At 41.4% G+C, this 19,801-nt stretch overlaps 1 protein-coding gene across 3 annotated transcripts in view; it reads left to right on the forward strand.

Moving 5' to 3' along the window:
• Positions 1 to 19,801, forward strand: part of atp13a3 (ATPase 13A3) — a 162,060-nt gene that overhangs the window by 77,367 nt on the left and 64,892 nt on the right. For all 3 annotated transcript variants that reach the window (XM_072572532.1, XM_072572533.1, XM_072572531.1), the window contains exons 14-19: positions 3,545 to 3,606; positions 4,460 to 4,610; positions 5,658 to 5,774; positions 11,958 to 11,975; positions 12,064 to 12,217; positions 12,898 to 13,018. In XM_072572532.1, coding sequence (XP_072428633.1) covers positions 3,545 to 3,606; positions 4,460 to 4,610; positions 5,658 to 5,774; positions 11,958 to 11,975; positions 12,064 to 12,217; positions 12,898 to 13,018 — 623 coding nt within the window. The remainder of the gene's footprint in view (positions 1 to 3,544; positions 3,607 to 4,459; positions 4,611 to 5,657; positions 5,775 to 11,957; positions 11,976 to 12,063; positions 12,218 to 12,897; positions 13,019 to 19,801) is intronic.

Here is a 19,801-nt window from a genome sequence, read left to right on the forward strand (position 1 = left end):
AGCTATTCCATAAATAAGTGCTGCACAGAACATCTTGTAGGTAACAAAAATATTTTATTATCTTTAAAAAGATATCTGTTTGCACTATGTGGGTTGTTCGTTTTAAATTAATTAATCAATGCTAAAAAAAATTAAATTCAGAGGTTAGAAATCCAAAACACGAACATGAAATGCTTAAGTTATGCAAACAGTGGTTCAATTCCTGCAGAGAACAGAGAAATGACTCTTTAAGTATTCTTTAGTATTAAAATATTGGAAGATAAACCAGTATTTCAGTATCAGTCATCTGTTATTCATTTTGCAGCCACTTAACCAATTAATTCTCTGAAATTAAAAATTCACTTGTCTGTATCCTAACTTGTACCATGTCACATTAACCACATCAACCACATCCCTTGTACTCATTGAATTGCATTGGTTCCTGATTGAACTCATTTTTAAAATTCTTGTGCTTGGTTTCACATTTCACAGGGCCTCAATTTTGCCTGTCACTATAATATCTTTTAGCCATACAACCTAAGATATCTGTACTTCTCTAAATCAGGCCTCTTCAGCCTCCATGATTTTGATCCTTACCACTAGGGGTTGTACGTTCTGATGCTCCAGCCCTAAAATCAGCAATTTCCTCCCCAAACCACACTCCCTTTCTTTCTTGTTTGCTTTGAGAAACTCCTTTAAACCTACCTACTTGATCAACCCATTCTAATATCATCCTTATGTGACATGTATTCAGTTTTGCTTAACAGCCCTGTGAAGCACTTAGGACATTTTACTGCTTTAAACTTTTTATGTAAGTACAATTGTATCTGTTTCTACAGTTTCCTACTTTTTGAGTTTGACTGAAATGCTAATTTATCTTTCAGTTCTATTGAAATCCGTAAAGATCATAACGTCTTTTTGCTGTTGACTCACCTGCTGTGAATTTCCAGCACTTTCCATTCTTATTATTGGAATGATCTTACACTTTCTAAGACAAAATATAAATGCAAGTTCAATATTGAAACTAACGAATAACCCTTCAGAAGCTTAAGGCATTTATCCACAGAGTCAATAATGGTTAACAATGTTGTTTTGTATAGCATTACAATCCAAGCTGATGTTACCATTGGTCAGATCCCAGGTAAAAATCTGGCTTGATAGCGTTTTTAAAATTTAATGTGAGCATTCACTAAAAGTAATCATGCAAAGCTGCAGATAACAATAAAAATGGTTAACAAGAAAACAGAAGTTTATTACACAAAAAATTAAAGATTAAAATAGAACGTGAGGGCTTGGTAGTTCTTTCTTGATTATTCAGAAAACTGAACCTAAACTTTTTTAGCTTCAAATAACTCCAGGGTCCTTGTCAAACACTTCTGTCTGGAATTTTCAAACTAAAGCCTTTACACTGGGGTAATCTATTATCTGAATTTTGGATTATCCAAGAAGATCTCAAGGTCCCGATAGAAACATTACATCAGAGAGATATTTCCAACACTGAGCGCGTCGTTTGTTGACCATGATTAAAAATGAACTCGGCTTACTGAAATGCTGATACTGATGGTCGCCCAGGCACTGTCTCCAAATGACTGACCGCTCTTGCTCGCTCTCTCTTTCCCGTTCTCTCTCTGTCTCTCTCCTCCAACACTTTCCCTAAACCTCCCTTCCCCAGATAATCTCTGCAACATTGTCCTGTACAGGAAAAGGTGGAACTTGTCAAAGCGTTGCAGTAAAACGTTGTGTGTGTGGTTGCGTTTTTGTGTATGCTATTTTGAGACTCACCCCTCAAAGGCAGCAGCAGTCTTACTATCGGTGTCCAGTCTGACTGCCCTGAAGAGGGGGAGGGGTGTGGACGGGGATGGGGAAGGGGCAGACAGGGTGCTGATGGCTGTGGGGCACATGGGGGTTGGGTGGCCAGTTGGCAGAGGGGATGGTGAGGGCAGGTGGGGGAGCAGAGTTGGGGGGACGCACGGTATGCTGCTGCCTAGTCTCTTGAACAGAGAGCAGACTTAGCAAATGCTCGCTGTGTCAATCCCATTGAACTGATGGGGGGGTGCAGGAGGCTTTAGCAATGCTGCCGGTCCCTTACACAGAAGTGTGTGGCTGCTCAGAAACAAACTCTGATACAGAGAGAGGGAGCTAGGCAGGCAGAGCGAGGAAAGAGGAGACTTCAGAAAACGCAGCCCCAGAGGAGAGGTATTGAATCAATTAACCGAATAAGCAATTATCTGAACGAGATGGTGCTCGCTCATCTCTTTCAGGTAATCAAGGTTCCTCTGTAATCTGTGGGTTATTTCCAAGCAAAAATCACTTTGTGACACTCAGTTGAGCAAACAAACACCTTTCAATATTAGTGTTCTCCAGTTTTAAACCTCTCATAATACAAACAAATTCCCATTACTTCAGGAGTCTCCCTTCTCATAGTCTGACATATGCTGCTTTAAATTAATAGCTCACGAAAGATTGTCGCCATGACTTGAAGATGCCGATATTGGACTAGGGTGGACAAAGTTAAACATCACACAATACCAGGTTATAGTCCAACAGGTTTATTTGGAAGCACTAGCTTTGGGAGCGCTGCTCCTTCATCAGGTGGCTGTGGAGGTTAAGATCATGCTCACAGAATTTATAGCCAAAGGAGTCCATGGTCATGGAGATGTGATACGGTAAACAATCTTAGATTAAAACTTTCATCTTTTATAATGGGATATACTGGTTTCTGTTCTTTGATGTGTAAATCCCAGAACTACTTTTAAATAATGTTCTCAAAATAGTTCAAATTTTTAAACAATAGGTGTGAAATCTGTCTGTGTCCCAATGCTAAGTCAAACTGACAAAGCCTCTGTATAGTTTTACAGAGTTTTACATGGATTCATGCAGTTTTTGAGCAAAATAAAATGTAATTCTGCAAAAACAAATTCACCCCATAAGCTTACATGTGCACATGTAGGAGCACATGTAAGAGATTGAGTGTGCATGTGAGTGGTGCATCTGGGTGTATATGCATGTGATAGAGTGTGTGTGTGTGTGTGTGTGTGAGAGTGCGTGCAGTGGGGTATGTGTGAGAGGGTGTGTGTGTTAGTGTGAGTGCAGGGGGTGTATGTGTGTGCATATGAGTGTGAGCTTGTGGGAAGTTCTGGGATTTACATATCAAACGACAGAAACCAGCATATCCCATTATAAAAGATGAAAGTTTTAATCTAAAATTGTTTACCGTATCACATCTCCATGACCATGGACTCCTTTGACTATAAATTCTGTGAGCATGATCGTAACCTCCACAGCCACCTGATGAAGGAGCAGCGCTCCGAAAGCTAGTGCTTCCAAATAAACCTGTTGGACTATAACCTGGTGTGTGCTTTTTGATTCGAGAAAGATTGACCACGATTAAATCCTCTCATATGCATTGACTAAAGCCCACATGTCCTCAGTTCAAAATACAAACTCTAAGATGTGTTATTAATATATATAAATGATGCAGTTTCTATTACAATTCTAATAATTGCATTATAGGTTTTTGTTAAGTTAATTTCAATTTTTATAACATATACTTTCTTGTCTTTAGACTGGAACACTTACTGAAGATGGCCTGGACATTTGGGGCATACAAAGAGTAAAAGATAATAGGTCTGGAGCATCATTATTACATACATAATATTCAGCCTTCTTACAGTACTCAAAATCTTAATCTGATGGCATAGGCACAGGTTATGGAAGTTTCTATTGAGAGTATGAGTGATGTTAGTATTTCAAAGGTGGTCTTTCGCTTGTCAGTCAAAGTTTGGATGCTAAAGTTGAAAACATAAAGTTGCCGTAGTCTTATTTGACTGTAGGGCTGCTGTCTTGTTAGAGAGAGAGAGAAAAACGGCTGGTGGTGATTTAAACTGAGCGTCACCACACCTCGTGAGGGGTGAGGTTGAGAAGAAGAGTCCTTCATTGTGACTTCGCTGGTGTGGGAATTGAATCTGCATTGTTGGCATCACTCTGCATCACAAATCAGACATCCTGCCAACTGAGCTAGTTGTACACAGCATTCTCAGAAATTAAGTTTGTTTTGGCAATTTCATTCTCTCAGCATCCCTAAATGTTTGAAATTATTGTAACTTAGTTTGATCATTGGATCATTAGATAGGAGTTTTATCAGTTTAGAACTAAGGATAAGATTGCTTCTTAAAAGGCATCAGAAATTGAAGTTAAATATTTAGTGACATTTTTATAATTAGTCGAGATGGTTAAATTGAGACTGAGGAGATTAATTTAATACCTATTAAGGTTTAGTGTTTTAATGGTACTGTAGCAATCCTTAAATAAATTTACTATCAACTACAATCATTGTTAAGAACAATTACTTTCACTCTAAACAATTTTGTAATTTTTCTTATCAGATTACGGAAATTTGCATTCACTTTATTTGAAAAATCTTCCATATTGATGCATTTCAAAAATAATGAGAGATTTGAAGCATGTTTTCTAATTTTAGCTTTTTGCCATCTGAACAAAGTGTTTGTAAGGAAAGCTTGGTGAAGTCACACTTTATGGCTTGCATGGCAACCTGCCACACACTTACTAAAATTGATGGAAAGTTATCTGGTGATCCATTGGATTTAAAAATGTTTGAAGAGACTGGCTGGGTGAGTTTTATTTATTCAATAACTAAGTATATCTTTTAGACTGCAATCTTTTTCATGTGACTTATTTGCAATTTGAATCAATTAAAATATATCGAACAGTAATAAGTGCTTGTTGCCAAATTTTGCTCACAGGCCTGGTATTTTACCAAGAAATATTGACAAAGTTATTTTGGCATTTTAATTAGCTGTGCTTTGTAGTATTCAAAACGTATTGTTGATATTCAGTAGGATGACAAAGTGAGTTGGTTTAGTCACATTGGCCTTGAGTTTGCTGTTAAAGTAATGATGAGATGATCAGCATTCCCATTCAGAGCACATCAAACAACCATAGAGGGACACTAATCCAAAAGTTGCTATCCAAGTTATATCATTCCTCTGTATATTGTGGAGAGACTTGGCATTCAGATATGTGATGAGGTGCGAAGTTGCAGTAGTTGTCAACTAGCCACTCACTAAATGTGCTAGAAGAAGTTGGGTTAAGTCCATCATGTATAAGTAAATGTTTTGGTATGGTAAGATAATTGTCACTAAACAATCCCTGGCATTGAATATTTATTTTTAAGTTTTTTAAAGTATTTTTAAGGAACCACCTCCTTTCAGATTTCAGTGATTTGTTCAGGATTTTTAAAAATATACTTTCCCTTTACTTTTAACTTTTTTTGTTCATCCCTCATTTCTTCCTTTGGAGTTCTAAACTTAATTTGTCATTAAATTAGATATTATAACTTGTGCTTGCTGGCTTAAATTCTGCATTCCCTCAGTAATTCTGATCAGTTAAGAAAACAAAATATAGTTTGCCCTATTCACACACATCCTAGAACATTTGTGGAAGACACAGCACTGTTTTAAATCTCTAATTACTGCAAGTTAGTGTGAATGCCCACAGATGATGTAACTAAAATAAATGGCTGGAAAAATTTGTTCACCATTGTCTTCAAAATTTAAGTCAGTGTTCAGTTTGGCATCAGAAGTATATGGGCTTTTTGTAACAGTAATATTGACAAGATGTCATAAGCGTAATACTGTTTGTTATGTTATTTATTATAGGTTCTTGAGGAAGCAACTGAGGAAGAAACTGCTTTACATAATCCAATCATGCCCACTGTAGTTCGGCCTACGAAACAACTCTTCCTTGCAAATGAGGCAGTGATAGATCATGACATGGTACCTTTTTTTAAAAAAGGCTTTACATTTTTAAAATTACTTTTAACTATAACTGGCAGGATAGTCAATGTTTGTCTTTCCTAATCTTATAAACTCTAACCATATCATAATGTTTACTTTTGTTCAGTTTTCAGAATAATTGTAAAAGACTACAGAGAATATTAACATAGAAATTGTTATCCAAAGCTCATTTCTTGAGTGCTAATTGACCTTTTAGGCCCTCAATTGGCAGGCAGAAGCACATACTTATTGAGGTGGAATCTGTAGGGCACTATTATTGATAAAATTCAAAGAAAAACATGCAGTGATTTGTATACACCACTCCCTCCGTGACTCCCTCGTCAGGTCCACACCCCCCATCAACCCAACTTCCACTCCCGGCACCTTCCCCTGCAACCGCAAGAAATGCAAAACTTGCGCCCACACCTCCCCCCTTACTTCCCTCCAAGGCCTCAAGGGATCCTTCCATATCCGCCATAAATTCACCTGCACCTCCACACACATCATCTATTGCATCCGCTGCACCTGATGTGGCCTCCTCTATATTGGGGAGACAGGCCGCCTACTTGTGGAACGTTTCAGAGAACACCTCTGGGACACCCGGAGCAACCAACCCAACCACCCCGTAGCTCAACACTTCAACTCCCCCTCCCACTCCACCAAGGACATGCAGGTCCTTGGACTCCTCCATCACCAGACCATAGCAACACGACGGTTGGAGGAAATGCGCCGCATCTTCCGCCTAGGAACCCTCCAACCACAAGGGATGAACTCGGATTTCTCCAGTTTCCTCATTTCCCCTCCCCCCACCTTGTCTCAGTCAAATCCCTCGAACTCAGCGCCGCCTTCCTAACCTGCAATCTTCTTCCTGACTTCTCCGCCCCCATCCCACTCCGGCCTATCACCCTCACCTTGACCTCCTTCCACCTATCACATTTCCAGTGCCCCTCCCCCAAGTCTCTCCTTCCTACCTTTTTATCTTAGCCTGCTGGACACACTTTCCTAATTCCTGAAGAAGGGCTTATGCCCGAAACGTCGATTCTCCTGTTCCTTGGATGCTGCCTGACTTGCTGCGCTTTTCCAGCAACACATTTTCAGCTCTGATCTCCAGCATCTGCAGTCCTCACTTTCTCCTCAGTAATTTGTATACACTTTGTATATGCAGTTAAGACCATAAGGCATAGGAGCAGAAATTAGGCCATTCAGCCATCAAGTCTGCTGTGCCATTCAGTCATGTCTGATAAGTTTCTCAACCTCATTCTCCTACTTTCTCTCCTACTTGATCCCCTTGATACTCAAGAGCCTATCCATCGCTGTCTTGAATATACTCCACAGCCTTCGTGGTAGTGAATTCCATAGATTCACCATTCTCTGGCTGAAGAAGTTTCTCCTTATCTCTGTTCTGAAAGGTCTTCCCTGTATTCTAAGGTTGTGCCCTCTGGTCCCAGTCTCTCCTACCAACGAAACATCTTCCCAACATCCATTCTGTCCAGGCCATTCAGTAGTCTGAGCATTTCAATTAGAATTGAAATCCTTCTAAACTCTAACGAGTATAGTCCCAGAGTCCTCAAACATTCCTTATATGTTAAGCTTTTCATTTCTCGGACCATTCTCGTGAACCTCCTCTGAACTCCCTCCAGGGCCAGGACATCCATCCTGAGATATGGGGCCTAAAACTATGCACAATATTCTAAATGTGGTCTGACCAGAGCCTAGGAGAAAGTGAGGACTCTCGATGCTGGAGATCAGAGTTGAGAGTGTGGTGCTGGAAAATTTCTACCTCTGCCTCCAGACCCACTTTTTCAATCAAGACTCCCGCCCATCCACTGAGGACCCCTTCTCTTGTCTCCAAAACACCCCATCCATCTGGACACCTAGTACTGGACTGTTACCCGCCCTTGACCTCTTCATTTCTAACTGCCGCCGTGACATTGACTGCCTCAACCTTTCCACCCCCCTCATCCACTCCAACCTCCAACCCTCACAACGAGCAGCCCTCCAGTCCCTCCGCTCCAACCCCAACATCACCATTAAACCCAGAAGGTTGGGGGTGGGGGGGTGGTTAGTTTGGCATGCTGACCTTTTACACCACTGAAGCCAGGCACCAACTCGCAGACGACTCCTCCTACTGCTCCCTTGACCGTGACTTCACCTTCCATCACCAAACCATCATCTCCCAAACCATCCACAACATCATTACCTCTGGGGTTCTCCAATCCACAGCCTCCAACCTTATTGTCCACGAACCCCACACTGGCCAATTCTACCTCCTACGGAAGATCCACAAACCTGACTTCCCCGCTCGACCCGTTGTCTCAGCCTGCTCCTCTCCCACTGAACTCATTTCTGCATACCTTGACGCTGTCCTGTTCCCCTTTAGTCCAGGAACTCACACCTATGTTCGGGACACCACCCATGCCCTTCACCTACTCCAAGGCTTGTGTTTCCCTGGCCCCCTATGCCTTATCTTCATCTGGACATCCAGTCCCTGTACATGTCTATCTGCCATGACGAAGACCTCCAAGCCCTCCGTTTCTTCCTCTCACACTGTCGCAACCAGTACCCTTCCACTAACACCGTCATCTGTCTGGCTGAACTGGTCCTCATGCTTAACAACTTCTCCCAATCCTCCCACTTCCTCCAAACCAAAGGGTAGCCATGGGCCCCTCATGGACCCAGCTATGCCTGCCTCTTTGTCAGGTACGTGGAACAATCCATCTTCTGCAGCTACACTGGCACCAGCCCCCACCTTTCCTCCGCTACATTGATGACTATATCGGGGCCATTTCGTGCTCCCTCATCGAGGTTGAACAGTTCATCAACTTCACTAACACCTTGCGACCGAACTCCAATTCACCTGGACTACCTCAGACACCTCTCTCCACTTCCTGGACCTCTCCATCTCCGGCAACTGACTAACCATGGACATCTACTACAAACCCACCGACTCCCACAGCTACCTGGACTATACCTCCTCCCACTCTGCCTCCTGTAGAAACGTCATCCCTTATTCTTAATTCCTCTGCCTCTGCTGCATCTGTTCCAGGATGACCAATTCCACCTTAGAAAATCCTAGATGGCCTTCTTCTTCAATGATTGCAATTTCCCCTCTCATGTGGTCAACTATGCCCTCCAGCACACCTTTTTCACTTCCTACACCTCTGCCCTTGAATCCCACCCCTCCCAAATCAACAAGGACCGAACCCCCCGGTCCTCACTTTCCACCCACCAACCTCCATATACATTGCATCATTCTCTGCTACTTCCGCAACCTACAAACATAACCCACGACTAGGGATATATTTCCCTCCCCACCCCTATCAGCATTTCATAGAGACCATTCCTTCCACCACTCCCTCGTCGGATCCACACTGTCTACCTGACAAAACTCCACTTACAGCACGTTCCCTTGCCAGCGCAGGAAGTGCAAAACCTGCACCCCCCCCCCCCACCTCCGTCCAAGGCCCCAAAGGAAATTTACCTGCACCTCCACCAATGTCATCTACTGTGTCCGTTGTGCCCGATGTGGTCTCTTCTCCATCAGGGAGAGTGAACGCCAACTTGTGGATCGTTTCAGAAAACACCTCTGGGACACCCGCACCAACCAACCCCACTGTCCCGTGGCTGAACACTTCAACACCCCCTCCCATTCCGCCAAGGACATGCATGTCCTGGACCACCTCCATTGACAAACCTTAACCACCTGACATCTGGAGGAAGAATGCCTCATCTTCCACCTTGGGACCTTACAATCACATGGGATTCCTAACTACTGACTCAACCTGCAAGTTTACCTTGAGAGAATCCTGGACTAGAGATCCTGAGTGTCTTTGCACTTCAGGCATCTGGATTTTCTCCCCATTTAGAAAATAGTCTGCGCTTCTGTTACTCTTACCAAAATGAATGACCTCACACTTTCCCAGCTTGTACTCCATCTGTCACTTCTTTGCCCAATCTCCTAACCTGTCAAAATCCTTCTGCAGCCTCCCCATGTCCTCAATACTACCTATCTTTGTATCATCTGCAAACTCAGCCAGAATGCCCTCAGTTCCTTCATCTAGATCATTAATGTAAAAAGTGAAAAGTTGTGGTCCCAACACTGACCCTTGCAGAACACCACTTGTCATCGGCTGCCATTCTGAGAAAGACCCTTTTGTCACCACTCTCTGATTTCTGCTAGACAACCAATCTTCCATCCATGCTAGCACCCTGCCTCTTACACCATGTGCCCTGATCTTACTCAGCAGCCTCCTGCGCGGAACCTTGTCAAAGGCCTTCTTGAAGTCCAGGTAGATAACATCCATTGGCTGTCTTTGGTCTAATCTGCTCATTAAGAAACTATAATAGCTCAATTTAGTGAAGAACAGAGCCATTATTTTTGTTTGCATTTCAAATCATTTCCCTTGTTACTGGAAGTATGTTTTATAGTAAAACCACTAAATAAAGCTTTCTACATTGTTTCTGAACTTGTGATTCTGAGCTGAGCTATAAATTACATATCCAGTCTACAACAAGACCAATATTAACCTTTTCCACCTGGAACAGCCCTTCTACCACACAGCTCCTCCTCCCTGATTGTCACTTCTTTCATCAGTTGTTGTTGTGATCTCCTTGTAGATTTTTCATTCATCGTTTTTCAGAAGCTCTAAATTGCCCAAAACGTAAGCATGTTATCTATCACAAACTCTGCTACAAGTATGGCATGTATGAAACCCCAATTGTCTATCTCTCCTGATTGCCTTCATCTAGACTGGCTTCTGAAACCAGTTCTAAAAGTCCTTGCACTTGTCCTTAAAGCATTTTGTCATCTCACTGCATCTCTGAAATCTTTTATGTTGTTTCTCCAAACTTCTTTCTTTGTGATATGAATATCAATGCCATTTCTCACCCTTTCTCTCTTGTCCCACCTTCTATTGTTTTACTTCTCAGTCTTATCTCTCAATGCTGTCTGAGCATCTTTCCTGCAGTGACCCTGTCTAGTACTGTCAGAATTTATAATTTCTACGAGAATCTCCTAATTTATCTAAATTCCATTGAATATAGTCTTAACTCAACCTGTCTCTCTTCATACGTCAGTCCTGCCATCCCACAACTCAGATTGGTAAACTTCCGTTGTACTTCCTCCATAGCCAGAATCTCCTTTTATATAATGGGTGAATAAAATGGCATACAATACTCCAGATGCATTCTCACCATGCAATGTACAATTGCAGCAAGACATCCCGGCCCCTTTACTCCTTTCATTATGAAGACTGACATATGATTTATTACCTTCACTGCCTGCGGTTACTTTCAGAGACTAGTAGAAGGACACCCAAGTCTTGTTGCACCTTCCCCCTTTTCCAATCCATTGCCATTCAGATGATAATCTTCCTTCCTGTTTTTACTGTCAAAGTAGATAACAACATAACATCATACTTTATCTGCCATGTATTTGCCACTAACTCAACTTCAAATCGCACTGGAGCATTCCTGTGTCCTCAGAATTTACTCTTCACCAACGTTACAAGTTTGGAGATATGACATTAAATTCTCTTGTCTAAATCATAATATTTATTTTGAAAAGCTGTGAATAATGCTGATCCTCGTGGTACCTCACTAATCGCTGCCTACCATTCGGAAAAATTACCCATTTATTCCTACTGTTTGTTTTCTGCCTGCCAACCAGTTCTCTATCCATGTCTGTACACTACCCCAATCTGGTGCATTTTAATTTTACATATTAATCTTTTAGCCACTGGCTCCCATATGTTAAAGCCATTAATTCATCCTCAAAAGTTTCCATAATATTGGTCAAGCATGATTTCACTTCCCTAAATCCATAATAACTCTGTCCATTCCTGTCATTGTTTTCTAAATGCTTTGCTATTGAATCTTTTATAATGGACTTTAGAATTTTCCCCACTAATTGCCCTTGTTAACCATGGTCAGTCACCTTTCCCATTTTATTAAATTGAAACAGTTTTTCTATTTAATTTGTAATGATTAATTGTAACATGTAGAATAGATCTTAAGTGAGAAGTACAGTACACAAAACATTTTGCAGTGTTGAAATGTCGGTCCTAACATACACAGCAGCTTGCATAGGAGTTTATAAAGCATACTCTTAATGTTATTAGTGTATAGTGTATTTAAATGGAAAATTAAAATAGAATTTATTTAATATTCTGTTTTTTTAAATAGGAAATGTATGACCTCCCTGTAAGTACAAATTTTGGAAAGATTTCAGATCTATTTTATTCAGTAACAGTTGCCATGTTGAGTATTAACTCATGTAATTTCTGTCCAGGCATCATATGAAATAGGTATTGTAAGGCAATTTCCATTTTCTTCTGCTCTACAACGAATGAGTGTCATAGTCAGAGTATTGGGTGAAAAACACATGGATACTTACTTAAAAGGTGCACCTGAGATGGTTGTTAAGTTATGCAAGGCAGAGACAGGTAAAGTAATATGTGCAATTTACTATTTCTCTTTAATGAACAATGCTGTATATTGTACATGGTACTAAATTGAAATATGTTTTAGTAGAATGCTTTCCTGACATTTGTAAGAATACTGTTCAAACCTGTTCCTGTCAAATTCCACTCCTCCTTTATCTAATGGGAAATATGAACTGAATTTATTTTAAATGGTTGACATCTCTTTAAGATAGAATCCATACATGAAGAAAGAGACCATTTGGCCCATTGAGTCTGCACCAACCCTCCGAAGAGTATCCCACCCAGACCTGCCCCCCTACTTTATCCCCGTAACCCTACTTTCACCATGGCTGATCCACCTCGCCTGCACATCCCTGGATACTATGGGCAATTTAGTATGGCCAATCTACCTAACCTACAAGTTTTTGGAAGGTGAGAGGGAACTGGAGCAGAAACTCTGGCAGAAACACATGCAGACACAGAGATTGTGCAAACTTCATGCAGAGAGTCACCTAAGGCTGGAATTAAACCCAGGTCCCTTGCATTGTGAGACAGCCATGCTAACCACTACCATGCTGCCAGCAGAGGAAGGAAATTAATGAGTGTATCAAGGCCTTTATATTACATCATGCTTATAATTTGTTTGTTCTTCTTGTTATTTGATGTTCATACAATGGTTTTTCTGTTGGTTTGTTTTCCAGTTCCTCCAAGTTTTTCTGACGTATTGAAGAATTATACCAAACAAGGCCTCCGAGTCATTGCACTTGCACACAGGAAATTAGGGTCTAAGCTAACTTGGCACAAAGTGCAGAATGTCAGCAGGTAATAGTGCTAATTTTCTGATTATTTGCACTTCAAACTGAGATTGGCATGTGAGTGTGATTAGGAGGAGAGGCATATGCACACAATGAACCCCAGTGAGATTTTAGTGTTGGAGCATAATTTACATATTTTGATTTGGATTCCTACCTGAAACTTGCAGGAATGACTGTACACTGTCAGAGGTGGGCAAATATTTGGGTGGAAGGAGGCTGTCACCAGGGTCCCACAGGCACGGACAAGCAGAAATATGTTCAAAATAATGGAATAAAAAAATGAATCTGAACTTGGTTTTGAACAAAACACTAAACCTGTGTGAAGTGTTATCAGTGTGATTGAGCTATTCTCTATTTCCTTGAGTCTTTCTTCATGAATACCACGAGGTCATCATGAATGTCTCACCTTCTCAATCTCATCCCTCTCCTCAGGCGTTGTGACTTCGGGTTAAACTCACCACGATTTGTCTCTATAGCAACCCTATTGTCCTCTGTGACTAAGGTGACTTTAGAGTTAACTTCATGATCTGAAAGTGGCGTGACAAAGCATTCACCAAATTATGCCATGTCATAATTTTCTTATTTTGCTCTAAGAAGCAAAGGACTTCGCAGAAAATTTAATTTTTAAAAAATCATTATCTTTGACTTTGCCAATATATTCCAGTTGCCTCAAAACCTTTTCGCATTTTATATTTCTCACTCAAGATTTTTATGATAATCAGGATTCTAAGACCAGAAGAATTAAAGAGGGACACAAGTTTAAACAATAACTATGCTACAGTCTTGTGGACTAATTGTAGAAAGGAGTGGTATCTTTCCCATATCTCTTGTCTTTCTTCTCTACCTCTGAGTTCAAATTGGATTTCTATCAAAACCATGTACTTTATATTTTAGAAATAATTGCAATATTTCTCAGATTCTACCATTTATGGCACAAAAAGTCACAACATTTCAGATTATTTCAAGTGTCTGTGAACTTGTTTCTCAATCCATTGTTTGTAAAGAGCACCTTTCTTTTAGCAATGACTTAACTCGAATTTAAGTTATACTCTTTGGAATCTCCCTGCAAATACAATCTGATTTCTACTGAGGAATTCTTTAACTTCTTTGGGAGAAAGGGATTTGAGCAAGCTTGTGACAGCATTGCCAGCCCTTTCTTCCTCTGTCCTTGCTCTTTCTTGGGTCTATTTGCATGCCAATCGACCTTGCTCGACTGGAGAGGTGAAGCAGGGGGGTAAGCATTTTCGACTACGCTCCAAATCAGCTGGAATCATGAAAGGAATTGCTTCCTCTCTCGGCCCCAAGAAATTCCAAGGTCACCTGCCCTGTTTCTCAAGAAAGTAATTTCAACTGGCGACCCGTTTTCAGATTTCTGCCTGGTGGGGTTGGTTCAAGTTTAGCTAAATTTGGGAAGAATTCTGTTTCACGTTGTGAGTTTTTACTTGCTTTGGCATTGAAAACAGGAGGCGTAGCTAACTTCTATCTGTCTTTTTTCTCTCCTCATACGTTTTAGTTGTCAGAATTCCTTATCCTGTCTCTCAACCACAGCTGTACTCTCTATATTATGCTTTGGACATAATATAAAATCCATACTGAAGCACAGCAGTTTACCCACTCCAGAGATTTTCCAACATATTTCTCTGTTGGACTGCCTATTGAGCATACTCTCTATTTGTTGCACACTGAGTACCTTCCATCCAAGGAATTTTAAATATTTCGCTAAATTCTTTATCAGTTGCAATGTACATTTGGATGATTTGGTGACTTGGATCCTGTCTAAAATTTACTCAGTGGATTTGGAGCCCTGTATTCTGAGCTGAATTGCAGAAACCTATCAAGATTTCTGGTGAACCTCTTGTGGCCCCCAGGCAGATGTCATCGATAATGGTTGGAGGGGGTAGCCAGAGTCAAGTAGTGTTAGTTACTGCTGAAAATGTGTTGCTGGAAAAGCGCAGCAGGTCAGGCAGCATCCAAAGACGTTTCGGGCATGAGCCCTTCTTCAGGAATGAGGAAAATGTGTCCAGCAGGCTAAGATAAAAGGTAGGGAGGATGACTTGGGGGAGGGGCATTGGAAATGCGATAGGTGGAAGGAGGTCAAGGTGAGGGTGATAGGCCGGAGTGGGGGTGGGGGCGGAGAGGTCAGGAAGAAGATTGCAGGTTAGGAAGGCGGTACTGAGTTCAAGGGATTTGACTGAGACAAGGTGGGGGGAGGGGAAATGAGGAAACTGGATAAATCTGAGTTCATCCCTTGTGGTTGGAGGGTTCCTAGGCGGAAGATGAGGCACTCTTCCTCCAACCGTCGTGTTGCTATGGTCTGGCGATGGAGGAGTCCAAGGACCTGCATGTCCTTGGTGGAGTGGGAGGGGGAGTTGAAGTGTTGAGCTACGGGGTGGTTGGGTTGGTTGCTCCGGGTGTCCCAGAGGTGTTCTCTGAAACGTTCCACAAGTAGGCGGCCTGTCTCCCCAATATAGAGGAGGCCACATCAGGTGCAGCGGATGCAATAGATGATGTGTGTGGAGGTGCAGGTGAATTTGTGGCGGATATAGAAGGATCCCTTGGGGCCTTGGAGGGAAGTAAGGGGGGAGGTGTGGGCGCAAGTTTTGCATTTCTTGCGGTTGCAGGGGAAGGTGCTGGGAGTGGAGTTTGGGTTGGTGGGGGGTGTGGACCTGACGAGGGAGTCACAGAGGGAGTGGTCTTTTCGTAACGCTGATAGGGGAGGGGAGGGAAATATATCCCCGGTGGTGGGGTCCGTTTGGAGGTGCCGGAAATGACGATGGATGATACGCTGTATATGGAGGTTGGTGGGGTGGTAGGTGAGGACTAATGGGGTTCTGTCCTGGTGGCGATTGGAGGGGCAGGGCTCAAGGGCGGAGGAGCGGGAATTGGAGGAGATGCTGTGGAGGGCATCGTCAATCACGTCTGGGGGGAAATTGCAGTCTTTGAAGAAGGAGGCCATCTGGCTTGTACGGTTTTGGAACTGGTCCTCCTGGGAGCAGATGCGGTGGAGACAAAGGAATTGGGAATATGGGATGGCGTTTTTACGGGGGCAGGGTGGGAGGAGGTGTAGTCTAGGTAGCTGTGGAAGTCGGTCGGTTTATAGTAAACATCCAGTGTTAGTTACTGGCAACATTCTCTATCAACATTCCAAACTAACAGTCTCCCATGTTATTGCTGGAGAGGGAGCACTATCTTTTCCTAAGAGGCTGTTAGGAGTCAAAGTGGAGTTGGTTTGTTAGCTTGGGATGTTGGGTTGCCACCATAACTACCCTTTTAGTTACCTATCCGATCCTCATGGATTTTACCACTGACTCCTCTTTAGACACTGTTCTTGTGGGTTGGAGCTTATTTGTATACAGACAGAGATGGTGGGAAATGGGAACTTGCTCTCCTTGTCAGCCTCTTGCTCTCCATGCTTACTGTGGCAATCATGGACATCTTTAGCCAATTGTATTGGATACAACAAATTTGCAAGGTTCTTAGGCAGACCAGATTCCTCTCTTTGTATTACTGCCACCTTAGCCTCTGTATTTGTTTGGACTATATACTGGCCCCAGGCTTTGGTGGCATAACAGATTAACTCGGGCCCACTCTTTTACTCTTGTAAATACTAAATATGCTGTGGACTGATAGCTGGGTTCCTTTCCCTCTTCCAACTGAACCTTTTGGTAAAAGTAATGAAGATTGTCTGCAAATGGACTTGGAATTTTGGTGCTGGACAGTTTGATATGAAATGATACCTGGTATAAATTATATCCTCTTCTTCCAGGACCATTATTTCATCCTGTAGTTCCTTGAATGAGCTTTTGGCCATAGCATCTTGATAAGCTGTTTTCACATTTAGGGTGCAAGCACATTGGGGATCTTCTTAAAATCATCAGTCTCTAATGCCAGGCATTAGATCTATTGTCACTCTTGAAAGCCTGGTAAAAGTTTGAAAGTTCAATCAACTTGACTCAGCAGAAATTTCGACCCTTCTTTCCCTCTCTCCCCCTCTCTTTTCCCTTCCTCTGTCCAATCCCTTCTTCCACTCCTGTTTTACTGCCCGCCTTCCCGGTTCCATTCTGCTTTCCAATCTCCGGTCCAGCTTTCATCAGCTCCTGCCCATTTCCTAGGCACCCCCCATTGCCCTGTGACTGATTTCTTTGGTTAAGCCGACATTCTGTGCCTTTATAACAGGAATGTCAGCATCTTAGCCAGTTAATGAAGCTGGTAGATCTCAAGTTTAGAAATGAGCTAACTGTAGTCAAATCACAGTACTTTTACAATTCCACCCATTTGAGATGGTCTGGAAGCATTTGCATATCACCACAGATCCTAAGAAATGATATACTTTCTGACTCCTCACACTATTATGTCTTTACTTTTTTTGCCAAAATATGTACGTAATTACTTATTTTTAAAAAAATTCAGACTTTTTTTATCTTCAGTCTTTTTACTAGAATGTTTTTTAAAAAATCATCAATTTAAGCCTTTGTATCCATTTAACATATAGAAATCAGAATGAAAGATAATGCTGCAATACTTGCAGTTATTTAATGCCAAATTTTACTTTATGGGTCAGGCAAATATGTAGGAGAATGTTCTCATTGGATCCCTGCTAAAATCTATGCCAGGTCTGTCTGAATGCAGACCAGAATGTTTTAGGCTATTGATTCTCTATTTTTATGAATGTACAAATTAGAAGCAGAGCCTTCAATAGGATCATAACCAATCAAATTATTCCATGTTCTTACATGGTCTCATTGACCTTTTAACTCCTTGCTTATAAAAATTATACCTACCTCTCTCAAAAATTGTTCAGAGACTTTGCTTGCAGCACCTTTTGAGGAAGAGAGTTCCAAAGACTCCTAATTCACTGAGTGAAAAAAAACTCTTCTTACTTCACATAAATGGGCAATCTCTTATTTTGAAACTGAAGCCTTAGTTTCTGATTCTCCTGTAAGAGGAAATACCCTTTCGACATGAACTATCTTGACCTATCTGGATCCTGTATGTTTCAATCAAGTTGCCTCTTAATCTCCCAAACTCCAGTCAATACAACCTTTAATGTGCCCAGTTCTTCCTCATAAGACAGCCCCACTCATTCCAGGTATTAGTCTAGCAAACCTTCTATGATCTGCTTTGAGCGCAAGAGTCATTGATGTGGCACCTTCACAGATGCCTTGGAAATCTGAGTGTACATCTACCGGTTCTTCCTCAAAGCACTCCAATAAATTGGTTAAACATGATTTTACTTTCACAAAACCATGTTGATGCTGCCTGATTATCTTGTACTTTTCTAAGTGCCCTGCTATAGCTTCTTAGCTTTTACCATCTTCCCTATGAAAGATGCAAAGCTGATAGGCCCATTGTTTCCTGCTTTTTGTCTCCTTGCCTTTGTTAGTCATTTGTTTAATAAATCTACATTCTAGAGCTTTACAGTAATCAAAGCACTTTTATTCAAAAATATATTAATAAAATAATCAAATTATAGAGCAAATTGTAATGCAAGCTTCAGATGTGCAGTTTTATTAGAATGATTTAACCTATAATATTGAATATCGTAGAATCATAGAATCCCTAGAGTGTGGAAGCAGGCCATTTGGCCCCAACCCTCTGAAGAGCATCCCAGCTAACCCTTGACCCTACCAGTAACCCTGCATTCTTCATAGGTAACCCACCTAGCCTGCACATCTCTGGACATTATGGGCAATTTAACATGGCCAGTACACCTAACCTGCATATCTTTGGACTGTGGGAGGAAACTGAATCATCTGGAGCACACTAACGCAGACACTGGGAGAATGTGCAAACTCTACACAGATAGTCGCCAGAGGGTGGAATCAAACTGGCCTCCCTGGTACTCATAGGCAGCAGTGCTAACCACTGAGCCACCATGCTGCATATATTTAAATTTCATGGAAGGATTAGCGTAACTTGTTTTATTAATGGTTTATTGTTTTCTCTAATTTGGGTTGCTGCAAAGTTCCTCTGCATGTTTTATGTCATACCAATATATCAGTACATTCTGAAATTCAACTTATTTTAATATCTACAAAAGACTGCAAAAGGTGGTTTCTTATGTGAATTGGAATCATTCCCCTGAACAATTCAGACTGCTATTAATCAATATCTTTCACTGAAACCAATGCAAGATGGTTTGATCATCAAATTGAAAGGACTGTGGTGGCACAGTAGTAGTGTTCCTACCTCTAAGCTAGGAGGCCTATGTTCAATTTCACCTGCTCTAGACGTGTGTAATAACATTCCTGAACAGGTTGATTAGATGAAAACAAACCATAAAATTGAATGTGTCATGAAAGTGCAAAGACACTAACCATCTTGAGCACTCAAGGTGATAACACAGAATAAGTTATCAGTATAGCCCACCCATCTTTTTTGGAACAGAGCTTTGCGCATGTGAAATATCACATGATGAGACAGCCTTCCTTTTTGTCTGCTTTTAAAATCAACAGAAGTTATTTTGTGCACACAACTTCCATCAAAAGCTGTTGAATTAATTAAGTCATAAAATAGCCAAATTAGTTGACAGCAATACTTTGTAATCAGGGCTCACAATAGAAGGAAGGATTCTCTCAATCTGTTCCAACTTCGGCTTCAGTCGTGAACTAACTTATTAAAAATTAAGCTGCACAAACCGCTGAAACTCCTTCACTTTTACAAGACCCTTGATCAACTTTAAAATATCTGATTCATCTGCTGTGAAAGAAATTCAGATAATCATAAGTTGTATTGATATATTACCTTCATCTGTATCTAATCTTTGTGTGTGTGAGAAAAAGAGATGGAG

Source organism: Chiloscyllium punctatum, chromosome 6 (assembly GCF_047496795.1).
Source record: "Chiloscyllium punctatum isolate Juve2018m chromosome 6, sChiPun1.3, whole genome shotgun sequence".
Classification (NCBI taxonomy): domain Eukaryota; kingdom Metazoa; phylum Chordata; class Chondrichthyes; order Orectolobiformes; family Hemiscylliidae; genus Chiloscyllium; species Chiloscyllium punctatum.